At 42.1% G+C, this 19,946-nt stretch overlaps 2 protein-coding genes across 4 annotated transcripts in view; one reads left to right on the forward strand and one right to left on the reverse strand.

Annotated features, from left to right (window-relative positions):
- Positions 1-5,949, forward strand: part of ADGRE1 (adhesion G protein-coupled receptor E1) — a 51,958-nt gene extending 46,009 nt beyond the window's left edge. Inside the window, exons 18-21 of the mRNA XM_003819352.4 lie at positions 523-614; positions 2,781-2,949; positions 3,082-3,186; positions 5,539-5,949. Of these exons, the coding sequence (XP_003819400.4) occupies positions 523-614; positions 2,781-2,949; positions 3,082-3,186; positions 5,539-5,544 (372 nt within the window). The 3' untranslated portion in view covers positions 5,545-5,949. The remainder of the gene's footprint in view (positions 1-522; positions 615-2,780; positions 2,950-3,081; positions 3,187-5,538) is intronic.
- A 9,420-nt stretch (positions 5,950-15,369) lies between these two features.
- Positions 15,370-19,946, reverse strand: part of LOC100967790 (putative adhesion G protein-coupled receptor E4P) — a 47,396-nt gene continuing 42,819 nt past the window's right edge. Inside the window, exon 17 of one of the 3 annotated variants that reach the window (XM_008972680.4) lies at positions 15,370-18,747. In XM_008972680.4, coding sequence (XP_008970928.1) covers positions 18,622-18,747 — 126 coding nt within the window. In that variant the 3' untranslated portion in view covers positions 15,370-18,621. Of the gene's footprint in view, positions 18,751-19,946 lie in introns of all 3 variants that reach the window. The other 2 variants (XM_003819356.5, XM_008972681.4) reach the window with 2 other exon arrangements.

Consider the following 19,946-nt stretch of genomic DNA (forward strand, 5'->3'; position numbering starts at 1 on the left):
TGGAGTGCAGTGGCACAATCTCAGCTCACTGCAACCTCTGCCTCCCAGGTTCAAGTGATTCTCATGCCTCAGCCTCCCAAGTAGCTGGGATTACAGGTGTGCACCACCACACCTGCCTAATTTAATTTTTGTATTTTTTTTTTTTTTTTTGAGATGGAGTCTCACTCTGTTGCCAGGCTGGAGTGCAGTAGCGCAATCTCAGCTGTCTGCAACCTCTGCCGCCCAGGTTCAAGTGATTCCCCTGCCTCAGCCTCCTGAGTAGCTGGGATTACAGGCATCCACCACCATGCATGGCTAATTTTTTTTTTTTTTTTTTGTATTTTAGTATAGACAGGTTTCATCATGTTTGCCAGGCTGGTCTTGAATTCCTGACCTCAAGAGATCTGCCTGCCTCAGCCTCCCAAAGTGCTGGGATTACAGACGTGAGCCACCACGCCCAGCCCAGAGTTCTCTTTTTATAGGTGTTCTGGCCCTTGTCTATTTGTATATCCAGTCTCTCCATCCTTCTGCTTGACTTTGCAGATCAACTCCCTTCTCCTGACCTGGACCTTGTGGATCCTGAGGCAGAGGCTTTCCAGTGTTAATGCCGAAGTCTCAACGCTAAAAGACACCAGGTAAAGCCCTCTTTCACCTCCCCTCCTCTTTTAATTTCCTCTTTCTTCTTCCCAGAAAAGTTCTTTGAGCACTTTTTGTGTGCTGGGTCCTATGCCTGAGACAGAGGTGATGAGGTCTGTTTAGCATATCACACCATCTAGATCTGGAGGCTTAAAGTCCAGCTCAACTATTTACGAGCTGTGTGACCTTAGGCATTAGTTACGTAACCTCTCAGAAGCCCATTTGCCTCACCTACAGAATGGGGATATTAACATTGCTTATTTTAGGTGCCTTACAAAGCATTTAGCACTGCTACTAGGAACAGTGAGTGTTTCATATATTACAACTATTAATAAACTGTCTAATTTTTCTCTGTGCATACTTATATGTGCACATTTACAAGAAACTGAATCATACTATTTGGTTTTTTATGGTTTTTTTTCTCTCGAGAATGTCCTGATGATTTCTGACTTAATTAGATATTATTCTACAATATGGTGTAAATTTGTAGCACATTGTATTTAAGTCATACCATATTCATGGACACTTAATTTGCTTCTGTGTGTTTTTGGTTTTGGTTTGTTCTCTGTATAAACAATACTGCCTTGAGCACCCTTGTAGGTAAATCCTTCCACACCGTGGTTATTTAATTACAACACTAAACATGAAACTACCCAAATCCAACTGCCTGAAGAGTAGGTTGGACTGTAATGCTTTTAGAATGTGCGTCGTAAATTGATTTTCAGAAAATTTGTTTCCGACGGTGAGAATACCTATTTACTTGCAACATTGTCAACACTGGAGTTTATTGTTTTTGATGTATTTTCTGCTGATTTAATGCGTGAAATATTCTATCTCATTACTTTTGTTATACATGTTTTATATTAGGGATTTGGGACTTCTTAAATATTTTTACAGATCAATTGTGTTTCGTAACTTCCCCACTCAACTACTGTTCATTTTAAGAAACTTCAGCAACCATCATCTAGGTTTTATTGTCAGTAACCTAATAACATTCTTTGCTTCTTTTTTCTTTGGTATCCAATCCCTTATCCATTTTAAATATGTTTGAAAAGTTAGTACAAAAGTCAAAAAGGAGGCCTGGTGTGGTGGCTCATGCCTGTATTCCCAGCACTTTGGGAGGCTGAGGCAGGTGGATCACGAGGTCAGGAGGTCAAGACCATCCTGGCTAACATGGTGAAACCCTGTCTCTACTAAAAATACAAAAAATTAGCCGGGCATGGTGGTGGGCGCCTGTAGTCCCAGCTACTTGGGAGGCTGAGGCAGGAGAATAACTCAAACCCAGGAGGCGGAGCTTGCAGTGAGCCAAGATCACGCCACTGCACTCCAGCCTGGGTGACAGAGTGACACTCCATCTCCAAAAAAAAAAAAGACAAAAAGGTAAAACAAAGTTGATACATACACATACTCATAGCAGAAAATGTAAGCAATAAGTTTCACATCAGATGAAATTCACCATTTTAACCATTTTAAAGCGTGTAACTCGGTGGCTTTTCGTACATTCACAGTGTTGGGCAGTGACCGCCACTATCTAGTGGCAAATCCTTATTATTTTTTTTTTTTTTGAGACAGAGTCTCTCTCTCGCCCAGGCTAGAGGGCAGTGGCACGGTCTCGACTCACTGCAACCTCCGCCTCCCAGGTTCAAGCGATTCTCCTGCCTCAGCCTCCTGGGTAGCTGGGATTACAGGCATCTGCCACCATGCCCGGCTAATTTTTCTATTTTTAGTAGAGACGGGTTTTCACCATGTTAGCCAGGCTGGGCTCGAACTCCTGTCCTCAGGTGATCCACCAGCCTTGGCCTCCCAAAGTGCTGGGATTACAAGCACCCACCACCACACCCAGCTAATTTTTGTATTTTTAGTAGAGATGGGTTTTCACCATGTTGGCCAGGCTGGTCTCGAACTTCTGTCCTCAGGTGACCCGCCCACCTCGGCCTCCCAAAGTGCTGGGATTACAGGCTTGAGCCACCGCACCCAGCCTGATTACATTTAAATGTCTATAGGATTTGATTTTGCAACATCTAGGCTTGGAGACCCCACCCTACATTTGTCCACACCTAGGTGGCAAATTGGAGAGTGGCCACCTCAGACCATTCCTGGAAGTGTGGCCTGCAAGGACAATAGCCACCTCCCAGAGCCTTACATGCTGTACATCTTCTCCCCAGGTTACTGACCTTCAAGGCCTTTGCCCAGCTCTTCATCCTGGGCTGCTCCTGGGTGCTGGGCATTTTTCAGATTGGACCTGTGGCAGGTGTCATGGCTTACCTGTTCACCATTATCAACAGCCTGCAGGGGGCCTTCATCTTCCTGATCCACTGTCTGCTCAATGGCCAGGTGTGTAGCTGCTGCCCTCCCCATCCCCCTCCTCCCATCCCCCTCTCCCCCCTTCCCCACCGCATCCCTCCACCCAACATCCCTGTCACTGGACCATTTCCCTGCATCTGGATGATGTGTCTCCTTCTCCAGGTACGAGAAGAATACAAGAGGTGGATCACTGGGAAGACGAAGCCCAGCTCCCAGTCCCAGACCTCAAGGATCTTGCTGTCCTCCATGCCATCCGCTTCCAAGACGGTGAGAGACTGCATGCTCCCTGCGGGTGCTGGTCGAGGGAGGTGCCGGCCTCTTGGTGACACTCAGCTCTGCCACGTGTTGGGTACTGAATGGGAGCTGAGGGTGCCCACCCTAGTTAGCTCATGGATGAAGTGTGGAGTTGAAGACTGGGGATTTATATGTATATATTAGCAGACACACACACATTATCTATCTATCTCTCTATTTAAATAAAATTTCAAGAATAAGACATATATAATTTATAACAGATTTACATAGATACATTTGTATATGAATTATGTAACATATTAAAAATAATACATATTTATATGTTATGTTTATAAAATACATTTATATACACTTATTATATACATATAATGTATAATATTACATACATATAAATGTAAGATGTAAGTTTAAATATATATACCGGCTGGGCGTGGTGGCTCACACCTGTAATCCCAACACTTTGGGAGGCCAAGGTGGGCAGATTACCTGAGGCCAGGAGTTCGAGACCAACCTGGCCAACATGGCAAAACCCCCGTCTCTATTAAAAATACAAAATTAGCTGGGCATGGTGGCAGGTGTCTGTAATCCCAGCTACTCATGAGGCTGAGGCAGGAGAATTGCTTGAACCCAAGAGGCGGAGGTTGCAGTGAGCAGAGATTGTGCCATTGCACTCCAGCCTGGGCAAAAAGAGCGAAACTCCGTCTCAAAAAAAAATTAATTAAATAAATATAGATATCTTCACATGTATATTTATATAGAGAAAATTTTTATGTATTATGGATAACATTTATATATGTAGATTTTCAGGAATATTGAAATATTGGAATGAATATGCAAATGGAGGCAAAGCTGGTTTTCCCACTAGAATGTCTTATTTTTTTTAACAATGTATTCCACGCCCCTAAAATGCTGTCTAGCACACAGTAAGTTCTTAGTGAGTATTTTCTGAGTAAATAATAATTCAATAGCTTAGTTTCCTCACTGATAAAATGGGGATAATGGTAATCCTTACCTTGGAAGGTTATACTAGATATTAGATGAACTAGTATGCAATGGGGTTGGAAGAGTGCCTCGGACATAGCAGGATCTCAGTGTTAAGCCTTGCAGAAGTCCAGTGAGGTAGGTATCATTGCTCTATTTTCTTTTTTCTTTCTTTCTTTCTTTTTTTCTTTTTTTTTTTTGAGATGGAGTCTCGCTCTGTAACCCAGGCTGGAGGGCAGTGGTGTGATCTTGGCTTATTGCAACCTCTGCCTCCTGGGTTCAAGCGATTTTCCTGCCTCAGCCTCCCAAGTAGCTGGGATTACAGGCGCCCGCCAGCACACCCAGATAAATTTTGTATTTTTAGTAGAGACAGGGTTTCATGATGTTGGCCAGGTTGGTCTCGAACTCCTGACCTCAGGTGATCCACCTGCCTCAGCCTCCCAAAGTTCTGGGATTACAGGTGTGAGCCACCATGCCCGGCTGGTCTATTTTCATTATGAGGAAACCGAATGTCATAGAGGTTAAGTCCAGTGATTTCAGAATGAGCCACAGGAATCACCCCACTGGAAAAATTGCCCATATCATGGATGACATATTCTCTTGGCAATACATTTTTAAACATAATGAAGTTTACTATAGTTTTAATGAAAAAGACAGTATAGGTATAGAACATTTTAGAAAACATTTGTAAGCATTGAAAACAAATAAAATTTCCCATTATCCCATCACATACAGATCCCAGTGAGTCATATTTTTGGATGCAAGCACCTTAGATCCAGTGGCTTAATTAAATAAGGAAATGATTTTCCTTGCAAGAAGTCCAGAATTAGGTGTTGCGAATATTGCTGGTGTTGCTGGTTCTATGCTTAGTGGTGTTGTAAAGGCTCTAAACTAAGAATCTGGGTTTTCCCCAGTTTTCCATTCCACCATCAACATGTTGACATTTTATTGTATTTTCATGGTTGCAATATGGCTGCCACAGCTCCAGACATCATGACTATGTTCAAGTCAAGAAGAAGAGGGATGGACAGGACCAGAAAGCCCTTCTTTCATGTCTCTGTCTTTAACAGTAAACGAAAGCCCAGAAAACTCTCAGATTTCCCTTTACCTAATTGGTCAGAAGTGTATCATGTGACCACTCATATTTTGGCTTCCTAAAGTCCAGAGTGGGCGCTGTCAATGCTGAGGAGGTTGAGAATGGCTTTTGGGTTTTCCAACTCTGCCTGCCACACTAGGGACAATCGCATTTAACATTTTAATATTTATCCTTCTAGTCTTTGTTACTGTATTTTTAATACTTCTGTCCCTGTAGACATGACCCTTGGAATCACGTTTGTATTAATTCTGCTGCAGACTCTGAGGAAATTCTTTTCTCTCTCACAGGGTTAAAGTCCTTTCTTGCTTTCAAATATGCTATGGAGCCACAGTTGAGGACAGTAGTTTCCTGCAGGAGCCTACCCTGAAATCTCTTCTCAGCTTAACATGGAAATGAGGATCCCACCAGCCCCAGAACCCTCTGGGGAAGAATGTTGGGGGCCGTCTTCCTGTGGTTGTATGCACTGATGAGAAATCAGGCATTTCTGCTCCAAACGACCATTTTATCTTCGTGCTCTGCAACTTCTTCAATTCCAGAGTTTCTGAGAACAGACCCAAATTCAGTGGCATGACCAAGAACACCTGGCTACCATTTTGTTTTCTCCTGCCCTTGTTGGTGCATGGTTCTAAGCGTGCCCCTCCAGCGCCTATCATACGCCTGACACAGAGAACCTCTCAATAAATGATTTGTCGCCTGTCTGACTGATTTACCCTAGGATAAAGACTCTTTGTGATTTTAAAGAAATGGTCAGTAAAACTGTAATGAGAGTCCCAGGGAACCAAGATGGCACATAGACAGATAAGCTACTTTGGCACAAACACTTAAAAATAGTTGTGTTGGTAAGTAGGGGGATGTTTGATGTAGCAGAATTCTAGCACTCCCTGGAGGGTTGAAGCACTTGGTGACAACAACCTTTGGAAAGTGCTTTGGTTTCCTGAGGTCCTTCAGGTAACCAAGACCTCCCTGTTTTCTAGAAACTTTCTAATGACTTGGCTAGGATTTAGGATTTTCTCTGTCACAGTTATCGCTACCTATCCTTAATTTTTTTTTTTTTTTTTTGACAGAGTCTCGGTCTGTTGCCCAGGCCAGAGTGCAGTGGCATGATCTCGGCTCATTGCAACCTCTGCCTCCCGGGTGCAAGTGATTCTCCTGCCTCAGCCTCCCAAGTAGCTGGACTGCAGGCGTGCACCACCACGCCTGGCTAATTTTTGTATTTTTAGTAGAGATGGAGTTTCAGCATGTTGGCCAGGCTGATCTTGCACTCCTGACCTCAGATGATCCACCCGCCTCACCCTCCCAAAGTGCTGGGATTACAGGCATGAGCCACTGCGCCCGGCCACCATCCTTAAATTCTCGAGCTTGGGAGAGAAGATGAAGGTTTAAATGCAGGTATTTTCACTTCTATGGGCACTCTAAAACCTCCCAATCCAAAGCGTGGTCCCTGGATCATCAGCATCACCTGAGAGCTTGTTAGAAAAGCAAAGAAGAATGTCAGACCCCACTCCAGACCTCCTAGATCAGGACTTTCATGTTAACAAAATCCCCAGGGGATGAGTATAACCATGGGTGTCTGAAAAGCACTATTGTAGAACATTCTTCTGTTTGCCATGCTGACAGCAGAGCTTGTCTTTAAAGCCAGAGAGAAATGTCTTCTTCTTGACTTGGACCCTTTGCATCTTCTCTTAGAATAACTTCCCTGAAAACTCAATTGATGTCTTCTGTCTCTTTGAGTTGCAGTGTAGTCATCCCCTCTGCTAGGAAGCATTCTTTGAATCACCTACAGTAGAATTTGGCATTATTTTTGTGTGTGCCAAAAAGCTTCATGCTTTTACTCACCCTGTATTATGATTTCTCTTTTTGTTGGGTGTCTCCAACATAGACTGTGAGCTTCGTAAGTACAGAGATTTGCATTAAGTAGCGTCTCAATAAATATGTTGAATGAATGAATGAATGAATGATTAGAATGATTACTCTTCATTTTGAAGACAGGGGAACTGAAGCTCAGAGAGGTTAAGTGACTATCCCAGGATCACACAGCCACATAGGTCGTTGAGCTGGGTTTTGAGCTCTTGACCATAAAGCTCCTTCTCCAGATGCCTTGTTCCCCTTTTTCTCTTCCTTTCATGCCAGGAATACTTAGTTTAGGGTTACAGAGACTAGAATAATATTTACTCTGAGTCACGTAAGCAGTTAGGATTCAATGAGCTCAGTCATATCATGCACTGGACAAATTGTTAACAATATTAAACTCAGTTGATGGAGGCTCTGTCTTTGTTATTCTTGGCAGCCTAACTTGGGAGGTGGGACACATGTTTGTGAACAAGAGTTCATCTATGATAAATTAGTCTTCAACGCTTGGCTTATCCAGAGTGCTCAATACAGAGGTGATAGTTCTTAGAGAGATGGAAGCAAGAGATGGCACTGCTCCTATCCATAGCCAATTGTCATAGGTCAATGGCATCAATGGGCCCAATAATGATCTCCATCTAGCCACATCCCTTTCCTGTAACTTTGTAACTCTCTCCTTGTCTGACTCTGGGGTTGGACTTGAGATTTGCTGCAGCCAGTGGAAGGTTAGGAAATGTGACTGGAACATAAGTTTCAAAATCGTATGTGTAATCCTTCTTACCAGTTACACGATTACATTTGCTCACCTTGCTTCCTTACCCCCACCATGTGAACATGCCCAAGCCCGCCTGCCGGAGGGACATGAGAAACACAGAATGAAGGGTAAGTCACCACAGTTACACCGGTGGAGGTTGTCCTTAGCCAGCCACCATGCCAACTTGCTGCTTTAATCACAGGAGAGAGCCCAGCCAACATCAGCAGACCTGCTCAGCCAACCCATAAACAGACTGAGGAGCAGCAAGAAAGTATCATTTTTCAGACAGAGTTTCAGGAGTTATTTGTTATGAAGCATTTATTTGTAGCAATTGCTGATGGATACAACAACCAAAGTATGGTCAACATTCTGCATTGGACTGCAACAATTTGGAATGTAAAAAGAAAGAATTTTGATCTCAATTTCTTCTGAGAGATCAGGATAATAAATTCTGTACTACTTGAATAAAGTTTTTTCCTGATAGATTTGCCTAAGGCTTTGTCTGTCTGTATAACGGTGTTACATGTTGGTCTGAAATATAGTCACCTTAAGAAGCTCTATATTTCTAAGGTAAGTGGATAAAGGTGTGACCTCCATGCAGGATTTTTTTTGTACTACACACATCAAGCTATACTTGGTGCATTTTTTTTACCCTTGTGGTCTCATATGTCTCCGCTAGAGGGAGAAAGGAGACAATTAAAAAAAAAATGCGGCCCGGCGCGGTGGCTCACGCCTGTAATCCCAGCACTTTGGGAGGCTGAGGTGGGCGGATCACGAGGTCAGGAGATTGAGACCATCCTGGCTCACCCGGTGAAACCCCGACTCTACTAAAAATACAAAAAAATTAGCCGGGCGTGGTGGTGGGCGCCTGTAGTCCCAGCTACTAGGGAGGCTGAGGCAGGAGAATGGTGTGAACCCGGGAGGTGGAGCTTGCAGTGAGCCGAGATCGTGCCACTGCACTCCAGCCTGGGTGACAGAGCGAGACTCCATCTCAAAAAAAAAAAAAAAAAAAAAAATGCATGAGTAGAAGAAATACGTTCTGAAGTTCACTGGTAGAGTAGGGTGACTATTGTTAGCAACACTGTATTGCATATTTCAAAATATCTAGCAGAGAAAACTTGAAATGTTTCCAACAGCTAGAAATGATCAATAATCAAGATGGTGGACACCCCAAATACCCTGTCTTTATCATTGCAAACTCTGCATGCAACAAAATATCACATGTACCCCATAAATATGTACAGATATTATATATGGAAAACCCTAAGTGGCTGCAAATCCCATAAATATAATGTGAAATAACTTTGCTATCTTATAATCCAAATAATTGTGTACAGAAAATTACAGATCCATTCACTCAAAAAATATTTATTGGCCGGGCGCTGTGGCTCACGCCTGTAATCCCAGCACTTTGGGAGGTCGGAGCAGGCTGATCATGAGACCAGGAGATTGAGACCATCCTGGCTAACACGATGAAACCCCGTTTCTACTAAAAATACAAAAATTAGCCGGGCGTGGTGGCGGGCGCCTGTAGTCCCAGCTACTCGGGAGGCTGAGACAGGAGAATCGCTTGAATCCGGGAGGCGGAGCTTACAGTGAGCCGAGATCGCGCCACTGCACTCCAGCCTGGGTGATAGAGTGAGACTCTGTCTCAGAAAAAAAAAAATGTATTGACCACCTCTATTATGCTTCCCCCTCAAACACTGAAGTAGTTAAAAACATTGAAACATTGAAAAGTAATTATTTTAGAACCTAAAAAGTATTTTAAATTTAAGTATTTTATAGTTCCCAAACTAGAATTATTAAAATTATACTTTACTGGTTCTAATGGAAGTAAACTCATCAATAACAGTTTTTAAATTGGTGTCTGAAAAGAAAAATCATTAAAAAAATATTATTTGGCCATACAAAAGGAGATTCCTGCCATTTGCAGCAACAAGAATGAACCTAGAGGACATTATGCTAAATGAAATAAGCCAGGCACAGAAGGACAAATACTGCATGATCTCATACGTGAAATCTGAGAAAATCAAACACACTGAAAGAATAGAATAACGGTTATGAGGAACAGGGATGAGGTGAGGGAGAAATGGAGAGAAGTAGGTCAAAGGGCACATAGTTGCAGTTACGTAGGAAAAATAAGTTTAGAAATCTAATGTACATCATAAAGACTATAGTTAATAATATTATATTGTATTTATTTCATTTATTTGGGTATTTTCTCTATTTTCTTAGTCTAGCTAAAGGTTTGTCAATTTTATCTTTTCAAAAAAACCAACTCTTCTTTTCATCGATTTTTTGACTTGCTTTTCGTCCGTATTTTGTTTATTTATGCTCTGAGTCTTATGATTTACTTCCTTTTACCAATTTTTGGCTTACTGTGTTCTTATTCTTCTAATTCCTCGGGGTGCACAGTTGGGTTGTTTATTAGAAACCTTTCTTCTTTTTGAGGTAGGGTGTTTATTGCTATGAACTTTCCTTTTGCTATGTGTTAGGGGTTTCTGTATGATGTGTTTCCATTTTCATTGGTCTCAAGGAATTTTTAAATTTCCCTTTTAATTTCTTCAATGAGCCATCAGTTATTTAAGAGCATAAGGTCTAATTTCCACATAGCTCTAAGTTTTCCAAGGTTTTTATAGTTGTTGATTTTTAGTTTTATTCCACTGTGGTCCAAAAAGATACTTGATATGATCTCTATCTTCTTAAATATGTTAAGACTTGTTCTGACCAGGCGCAGTGGCTCACGCCTGTAATCCCAGCACTTTGGGAGGCCCAGGCGGGTGGATCATGAGGTCAGGAGATTGAGACCATCCTGGCTAACACGGTGAAACCCCATCTCTACTAAAAATACAAAAAAAAAAAAATTAGCCGTGCATGGTGGCAGACACCTATAGTCCCAGCTACTCGGGAGGCTAAGGCAGAAGAATGGCATGAACCTGGGAGGCAGAGGCTGCAGTGAGCTGAGATTGTGCCACTGCACTCCAACCTGGGCAACAGAGCGAGAGTCTCAAAAAAAAAAAAAAAAAAGACATTACATGGACACTAACATGATCTATCCTAGAAAATGTTCCACGTATAGTTGAGAAGAAAGTATACTCTTCACTGGTTGGTTGGAATGTCCTGTAAATGTGTGCTAGACCCATTTGGTCTATGGAATAGTTTAAATCCATGTGTATTTGTTTATTTCTTGACTAGACAATCTGTCTATTGTTGAAAGTGGGATGTCAAAGTCCCCTATAAGTACTGAATTGCAGTCTATCTATCCCTTAGATATAATAACATTTGCTTTATATATTTGGATGCTTTGGCATTGGGTGTATATATGTTGATGATGGTTATAGCCTCTTGTTGAACTGCTATATCTTTTTTTTTTTTGAGACAGAGTCTTGCTCTGTCGCCCAGGCTGGAGTGCAGTGGTGCTATCTGGGCTCACTGCAAGCTCCGTCTCCTGGGTTCACTGAACTGCTATACCTTTAACATTAGCTAATGATCTTCTTTGGTTCTTTTTGTTATGATAGTTTTTGACTTATCATCAATTTTATCTGGTATAAGTATGACTTATACCACTCACTTTTGGTTTCTCTTTGCATGATCTATCTTTATCCATCCCTTCACTTTCAGTCGGTTTGTCTTTAATGGTGAGGTGAGTCTCTTGTAAGAAGCATACAGTTTGGTCTTTTAAAAATTTCATTCAGCCACTCAATATATTTTTTTTCTTTTCTTTTTCTTTTTTTTTTTTTGAGATGGAGTCTCACTCTGTCATCCAGGCTGGAGTGCAGTGGTACAATCTCTGCTCACTGCAACCTCCACTTCCTGGGCTCAAACAATTCTCCTGTCTCAGCCTCCTGAGTAGCTGGGACTACCGGCATGCACCACCACACCCAGCTAATTTTTTTTTTGTATTTTTAGTAGAGACGGGGTTTCACCATGTTAGCCAGGCTGGTCTCAAACTCCTGACCTCAGGTGATCCACCCACCTCAGCCTCTCAAAGTGCTGGGATTACATGCATGAGCTACTGCACCTAGCCCCAAATATTTTAAAACTTTTTTTTTGAAGGTCTTCATGATAATCTAGGGTGTTTATGTGTCATAAAGTATTTAATCTCAGTTTGTATCATTTCTAAATTTTCAGTGCTATAAACAACACTGTAATGAACATCTTTGAGCTAAAATTTTAACACTCTACTGCATAAGTGACTTTAAAATTAGTAGTAGGTTATAAGTGGGAAGAAATTTATATGTTCCCCTTAGTGTTTGATTAAAGACAAACATTTTTCACTATACAAGGGCTGCCAAAACTTTCCCAAACTGTAAAAAATAAACCATTAGAGGCTGGGCATGGTGGTTCATGCCTGTAATCCTAGCACTTTGGGAGGCTGAGGTGGGTGAATGACTTGAGCCCAGGAGTTCAAGACTAGCCTGGGCAACGTGGTGAAACCCTGTCTCTACCAAAAATACAAAAATTAGCCAGTCTCATAACTGGTCTCTAAATAAATAAATAGATAAAAATTTAAAATAAAATAATTTTAAAAGTAGCCATTAGAAACATAGTAATTTGGCTGGGTGTGATGGCTCACACCTGTAATCCCAGCACTTTGGGAGGCCGAGGCGGGTGGATCACAAGGTCAGGAGATAGAGACCATCCTGGCTAACACGGTGAAACCCCGTCTCTACTAAAAATACAAAAAAATTAGCCAGGCGTGGTGGTGGGTGCCTGTAGTCCCAGCTACTCAGGAGGCTGAGGCAGGAGAATGGTGTGAACCTGGGAGGCGAAGCTTGCAGTGAGCCGAGACCACGCCACTGCACTCCAGCCTGGGTGACAGAGCGAGACTCTATCTCATAAAAAAAAAATAAATAAATAGACCAATATAGTAATTTGAAGTTTATTTAATTTTTGCTGCCAGAAAATCTTTCCATCATCAGTTCTAAGCCATCTGGTTGCCTTCTGATGTGACCTTTCTGTTCCATTTTGCCTAAAGTTATTAACTTTTTATTTGTAATACTTGGTATGTTGGATCAATATCAGATGAGTTCATTGTCTCATTTATCTCTGTAAGTTTACTATCCAGCAGAAGATTGGGGTCACTGATTGGGTTAATAATATTTGTTAAATGGATATATCCAGGAAAGAGAGTGTGTCTATCTACTGCACAGCAACAGAACACTATTCTGATATTCTGTGTCCTGAAGTGATCACTCTTGGTTTTATAAATAACAGATTCTGATTTTCAGAATCTTCAAAACAGATCTCTTTTGTTTAATTTTCCAGTAACAATAAACCTGTGCTCATTCTATTACTAATATTACTATTTATAAAATGACAATAAGTGATTGAGGTCAGGTGTTCTAAAAGCAGAGCCTGAGACCAGGATTGTGGTGCCCATGATTTACTGAGGGAGTGCTTGGGGGAGAAAAGTGAGGGAGTCAGGATGGGGTTGGGAAGTTGGAGGGTAAGGCTATGGTCTCAGCTGGAAGTGATTGCAGCCTGATCTCCGGGGAGCGCTGGAGCATGAGTCATACCTCAGAGTTGGTCTCACTTTGAGTCAAGGGCCCCAGCCTTGTTTATGCCTGTGTCAGTCAATTATTGGCCACATTGCCCCGACAATGGTAGGGCAGTGCGTCACCTTCCAGATGGAGCACTTCCTGTTCAGCTGAAACCAGTTTCCTGGAGAAGAGGATGGGGGCTGAAAAGGAAATTAGGAACGGGCAGCAACAGTACCAGCTACTCTGCTCATGACCATCAAATATGAAAAAGAAAGCTATGAGTCCCTTAGATACTTGATTGAAGTTCACTGTCATGAGATTTTGAACTGCATTCAAAAAAGAGTATTGTTTCTAATGATATTGCAAACTTCTTAGACATTCCAGTAAGCATTTCACTTACTAAAAAAAAAAAAAAATTTTTTTTCTGCCATTCACTTAGACTTCTTTTTTTAACGTTTATTTTAGGTTCAGGGTTACATGTGCAGGTTAGTTATATAGGTAAGTTGCATGTCATGGGGATTTCATGCACAGACTTTTTTAAATCATCCAGGTAATAAGCATACTACCTGATAGGTAGTTTTTTGATCCTCTCCTCTCACCTTCCACCCTCAAGAAGGACCTGGTATCTGTTGTTTGTTCCCTTGTTTTTCTTTTCTTTTTTTTTTTTTTGAGATGGAGTCTTGCTCTGTTGCCCAGGCTGGAGTGCAGTGGCGTGATCTCGGCTCATCACAACCTCTGCCTTCCAGGTTCAAACAATTCTCCTGCCTCAGCAGGACACCCAATCCCAGGGAAGTTCAAAGCTAAGATAAGATAGAATTCAGTTATTCCTCTAGTTCCTTGTAATTGAATAGAAACATTTTACCAACTTATGTTAATATTATACAATTTTAATCCCTGGATATTGGAACTGGGTCTGACTCACTAACTGAAAACTTTCACATTTTGTGCTATTCACAATAGCACGTTTCAGAGCTATTGTTTTTCTCATTTTTCTTGCCCTAAATCACCTCAGACATCTGTATTTATTACTGCAACTTTGTCCTTACCTATAAACGAATCCCTAGACCAATGGTTTTCAACTGGGAGCATTTTGGTTCCCAGGTGGCAATGTCTGGAAGCATATATATACACATTATATATATATATACACACACACATTATATATATATACACATTATATATACATTATATATACATTATATATATATACACATTATATATACATTATATATATTTGAAATAAAAAAATATATTTCAAATAAAAAATATATATTTCAAATTAAAAAATGTATATTTTTAAGACAGGGTCTCACTCTGTAGCCCAGGCTGGAGTGCAGTGGCACGATCTCGGCTCCCTGCAGCCTCCGCCTCCTGGGTTCAAGCAATCCTCCCACCTCAGCCTCCTGAATAGCTGGGATTATAGGCGTGAGCCACTGCACCCAGCTAATTTGTTTTGTATTTTTAGTAGATACAGGGTTTCACCATGTTGGCCAGGCTGGAACTCGAACTCCTGGTCTCAAGTGATCCGCCCACCTCAGCCTCCCAAAGTGCCAGCATCACAGGTGTGAGGCACCGCACCCCCCCTCTGGAGGCATTTTTGATTGTCATGACTGGTGGGGAAGTGTCACTGGCACCTACTGAATAAGGCCAAGCTGCTCCTAAACACCTTACAATACAAAGAACAACCCCTTACAAATAAGAAATTATCAGCCGGCGCAGTGGTTCACACCTGTAATCCTAGCACTTTGGGAAGCCGAGGCAGGTGGATCATGAGGTCAAGAGATCGAGACCATCCTGGTCAACATGGTGAAACCCCGTCTCTACTAAAAACACAAAAATTAGCTGAGCATGGTGGCATGCGCCTGTAGTCCCAGCTATTCAGTAGGCTGAGGCAGGAGAATCGCTTGAACCCGCGAGGCGGAGGTTGCAGTGAGCCAAGATTGCGCCACTGTACTCCAGCCTGGGCAACAAAGCGAGACTCCGTCGCAAGAAAATAAATAAATAAATAAATTATCCAGCCCAAAATATCAATAGCGCAGAGTTTGAGACATAATAATTAGGTGGAGGCCGAGAATATTTAATGTATCATCTCTGCCATTCTTGCCTTCACGAATTTTCTAATTCAGGGAGGCAGGATTTACAAACACACGTGACATCATTTGTGAAACAGCACACCATGTAGAAGGGTAAGTCATGTTGTACAGACCTGAATAAATTGAGTTTAAAAGATGGATTTATTTGAAAGCCTGAATAAGAAATCGGTTTTGAAGGAAGCAGAAGCCAGATTGGCTCTTGAAAAGAATGGAAAAGAATGAGAGAGGCAGGAAGGAAAGAAAGCAGCCGACTGGGAGTGGTGGCTCACGCCTGTAATCACAGGACTTTGGGAGGCTGAGGCGGGCGGATCACCTGAGCTCAGGAGTTCGAGACCAGCCTGGCCAACAAGGAGAAACCTCATCTTTACTAAAAATACAAAATTAGCTGGGTGTAGTGGCGCATGCCTGTAATCCCAGCTACTCGGGAGGCTGAGGCAGGAGAATCACTTGGACCCAGGAGGCGGAAGTTGCAGTGAGCTGAGATTGTGCCATTGCATTCCAGCCTGGGCAACAAGAGCAAAACTCCATCAAAAAAAAAAAAAAAAAAGAGAGAGAGAGAAAGAAAGAAAAAAAAAGAACAAGAAAAAAAGAAGAAAGCAGCCTTCAAGTTGGAAGGGAGGAAAAATGGCCAATAGAGGAGTCTGAATTCAAATCTGCAACACCTAGAATACATGGCTTATTTATTCTGTCTTTCTTCAACTGCCATGGACCAGAGAGCAATCGCAACATGACTAGGAATTCGGCACAAGGGTTTCTCAGCTGCCCAGGAATATTGCATTTTACGAAGCCTTTATTCGTGTACATTTGAAATTATGCAAAACAAAAAGTTGCGCTGCATGCACACATTTTGCAACCATGTGAATATCCCTTCATTTTCCCTTTTCCAAAGGAATCCCATAACTTCAAAGCCAGCAGGTGGAGTGGATGTACACTACTCTGTTTATATCTATGGAGGAGACATTTGCGTTAATCAAGCAGAAAAGTCCTCAACCCTTTGTCTGCAACCCCAAAAGAAGACCTCACATGATTTTCTTTTTTTTTTTTTTTTGAGACAGTGTACCACGGCCTCCCAGGCTGGAGTGCAGTGGTGCAATCATAGCTCACTACAGCCTCGAATTCCTGGGGCTCAAGCAATCCTACCGCCTCAGCCTCCTGTGTAGCGGGGTGTACAGCAATGCACCACTGTGCTTAGCTAATTTTGTAAATTTTTTGTAGATATGGGGTCTCACTATGTTTTCCAGGGCGTCTCAAACTCCTGGCCTCAAACAATCCTCCTACCTCAGCCCCCCAAGGTGCTGAGATTACAGGCATGAGCCACCGCGCCTGGTTTGAAATTTCTTCAAATAAATGTTGATGACTCTTGCCTATTTTAACATTGACAGTCATTAGCATTTAAAATCTTTTTGGAGCTCTTCTGTCATAACAATCATCCACACATTTATTAATGTGCTGAAAACATACCTAAAAACCAGTAACTTTGTAAAAGTAATTAGACATGGTAAAACGAAAAAATGAGTCCGAATGACCCACATTTTTTGTTTCCAGACATTTGTACTGGGACATGTTCAAGAGGACACTAAGAAAACAAAATGATCTTTAACCCATGTGTACATGTAGGTTCCAAAAGTCTCAGGCAGGCCGGGCTAGGTCGCTCACACCTGTCATCCTAGCACTTTGGGAGGCCAAGGAGGGTGGATTACCTGAGACGAGGAGTTCAAGACCAACGTGGCCAACATGGTGAAACCCTGTCTCCACTAAAAATACAAAAAATGAGCCGGGCGTGGTGGCAGGCGCCTGTAATCCCAGCTACTCGGGAGGCTAAGGCAGGAGAATCTCTTGAACTTGGGAAGCAGAGGTTGCGGTGAGCAGAGATCGTGTCACTGCATTCCATCCTGGGCAACCAGAGCAAAACCCTGTCTCAAAATAAATAAATAAATAAATAAATCTCAGGCAAAGAAAATGGGGAAAATGTCAGTGTCTTGGACAAAAGAGCCTGCGCAGTGACAATACACCCCTAAGCTAGGATGATAATGCATTTTTGTTTTTGGTTATTTATTTATTTATTTATTATTATACTTTAAGTTTTAGGGTACATGTGCACAACGTGCAGGTTAGTTACATATGTATACATGTGCCTTGCTGGAGCGCTGCACCCACTAACTCGTCATCTAGCATTAGGTATATCTCCCAGTGCCATCCCTCCCCCCTCCCCCCACCCCACAACAGTCCCCAGAGTGTGATGTTCCCCTTCCTGTGTCCATGTGTTCTCATTGTTCAATTTCCACCTATGAGTGAGAATATGTGGTGTTTGGTTTTTTGTTCTTGAGATAGTTTACTGAGAATGATGATTTCCCATTTCATCCATGTCCCTACAAAGGACATGAACTCATCATTTTTTATGGCTGCATAGTATTCCATGGTGTATATGTGCCACATTTTCTTAATCCAGTCTATCATTGTTGGACATTTGGGTTGGTTCCAAGTCTTTGCTATTGTGAATAATGCCACAATAAACATACGTGTGCATGTGTCTTTATAGCAGCATGATTTATAGTCCTTTGGGTATATAACCAGTAATGGGATAGCTGTGTCAAATGGTATTTCTAGTTCTAGATCCCTGAGGAATCGCCACACTGACTTCCACAATGGTTGAACTAGTTTACAGTCCCACCAACAGTGTAAAAGTGTTCCTATTTCTCCACATCCTCTCCAGCACCTGATAATGCATTTTTGTATTGCAAAATGCAACACCCTCTTTAATACTGATCCATATGAAAACTGTTGAATTATGTGAATGTGGAGTGTTAATGTAAGATCTTTGGGAGCATAAAATACAGCAGAGAGGCCAGAAAGGGAACTAGGAGCTGAATCCAGATGCCAGTTAGTGAGTTTCTGGCAAGGTGGCAGTAGCTGCAAGAAGAAAATCCACTTCTCCCGCCCGCCATCTTTAAAATGCATCCTTCCGATACTTCATTGCACGTGCCACACTACTGGACTCTGGATCTAAGAATTCTCCCAAATGTCTTGTTCTTTCTATGAACATAAAAAGCCAAAATAGGTGAATGAGCCTGGACTTTTCACAGGAAAGCTAGAAATAGTGGCATTTGTCCAATCTATGTGTGACCACAGGGGCGCCGTAGACAAACGGAAAGGAGCGGTAACTTCCGGGTCATTGCCATGGCATTTGCCAGGTCAGTTCATCTTTAGCCAAGCAGCAGAGACGAGATGAACCTGTGGCTGCGGTCGCTTGGTTGACTCTGCAGATGATGATGCAGTGCCTCCTTTATGAAAGATTTCTGAGGACTTCCCCACTTCTTCCTACTTGCGGGGAAGATAATAAGGAGAAAAGGGGAAAGAGAAATTAACTAAAACTTCTAACTTGCCCAGAGATGACAAGCTAGGATTTCTGTTAGGTCCAAAGCTCAATATCTGACATTACAACTTCCCATCCTCCAAAAAAAACTCCACCATCTAATAATGGTTATTTTATTTGATCTTTTCACAAACATTTACAGGGGCTTCCTGTGGTGCCAGGCAGCCTTCTACGCGCTTAACTTATTTGACATCATTTAATCTTCACAATGAGAAGTGCTACCCTAGCTAAGAAGCTCTCTGTCCCAAATAAAGCTCATATCTTTGTAATAGCTCCATGGTCTTAGCATTCAGGCTGCCGCAAGGGGCAAACCCAGTTTCACGAGTCACAGCACTTAGGAATCTGTGGTTTCTGACCAAAAAGAGTCTCTTCCTAGTCCTCCAAATCTAGGTAATTTCACAAACCGGAGGTCGTTTTTATCATATACAGCCTTCAGATTTTTGGTCAAGTGCCAGCTTCTTGTAGTCACCTTATTTAAAACTGGAATCCTCCCACCCTGTCATTCCTGGCTGCTCTCCGTTGCTCTATTTTTTCTAAAGCATTTATCACTTTCTAATACCATAAAATTCACTTTTTGGGGTCTGTTGTCAGTTCCCTCACCCAACTAGAATGTTAGCTCTGTGAGGTCAAGGACTACTGTCAATGGATCCACTGATGGTTCTCCAGCACCTAAACAGTGCCTGGCACATAGTGGACAATAAATATGTGTTAAATGAGTGTTGTTAATAAATTAAACTTTTTTTGTTAAATATCCCTTGGATGTTTGTTGAAGGAAGAAATGAAAAGAGAGAGGAAGAGAAGGAGGGAGTGATAGAAAGAATGAAACAGAGAGTTAGAAACGAGAGAGGAGGAAGGGAGAGAAAAAGATAGATGGTGTAAAAGAGAGTGAGAAAGAAATAAAAAGTAAGGAAGGAGAGGGAAACCAGGAATGAGGGAGAGGAAGAGACTGAGAGAGAGCAAGAAAAAAGGGAGAAAAGGAAGGAAGGAAGGAGGAAAGGAGGGAAGGAAGGAGGGAGGGAGGGAAGAAAGGAGGGAGGAAGGATGGAAGGAAGGAAGGAAGAAAGGAAGGGTGGGTGGGTTCTGGTTTTGGTCTCAAAACCCAGAAACTTCAGCTGCATAATACAGGAACCTAATGCAATTTCTC

Source organism: Pan paniscus, chromosome 20 (assembly GCF_029289425.2).
Source record: "Pan paniscus chromosome 20, NHGRI_mPanPan1-v2.0_pri, whole genome shotgun sequence".
Lineage (NCBI taxonomy): Eukaryota > Metazoa > Chordata > Mammalia > Primates > Hominidae > Pan > Pan paniscus.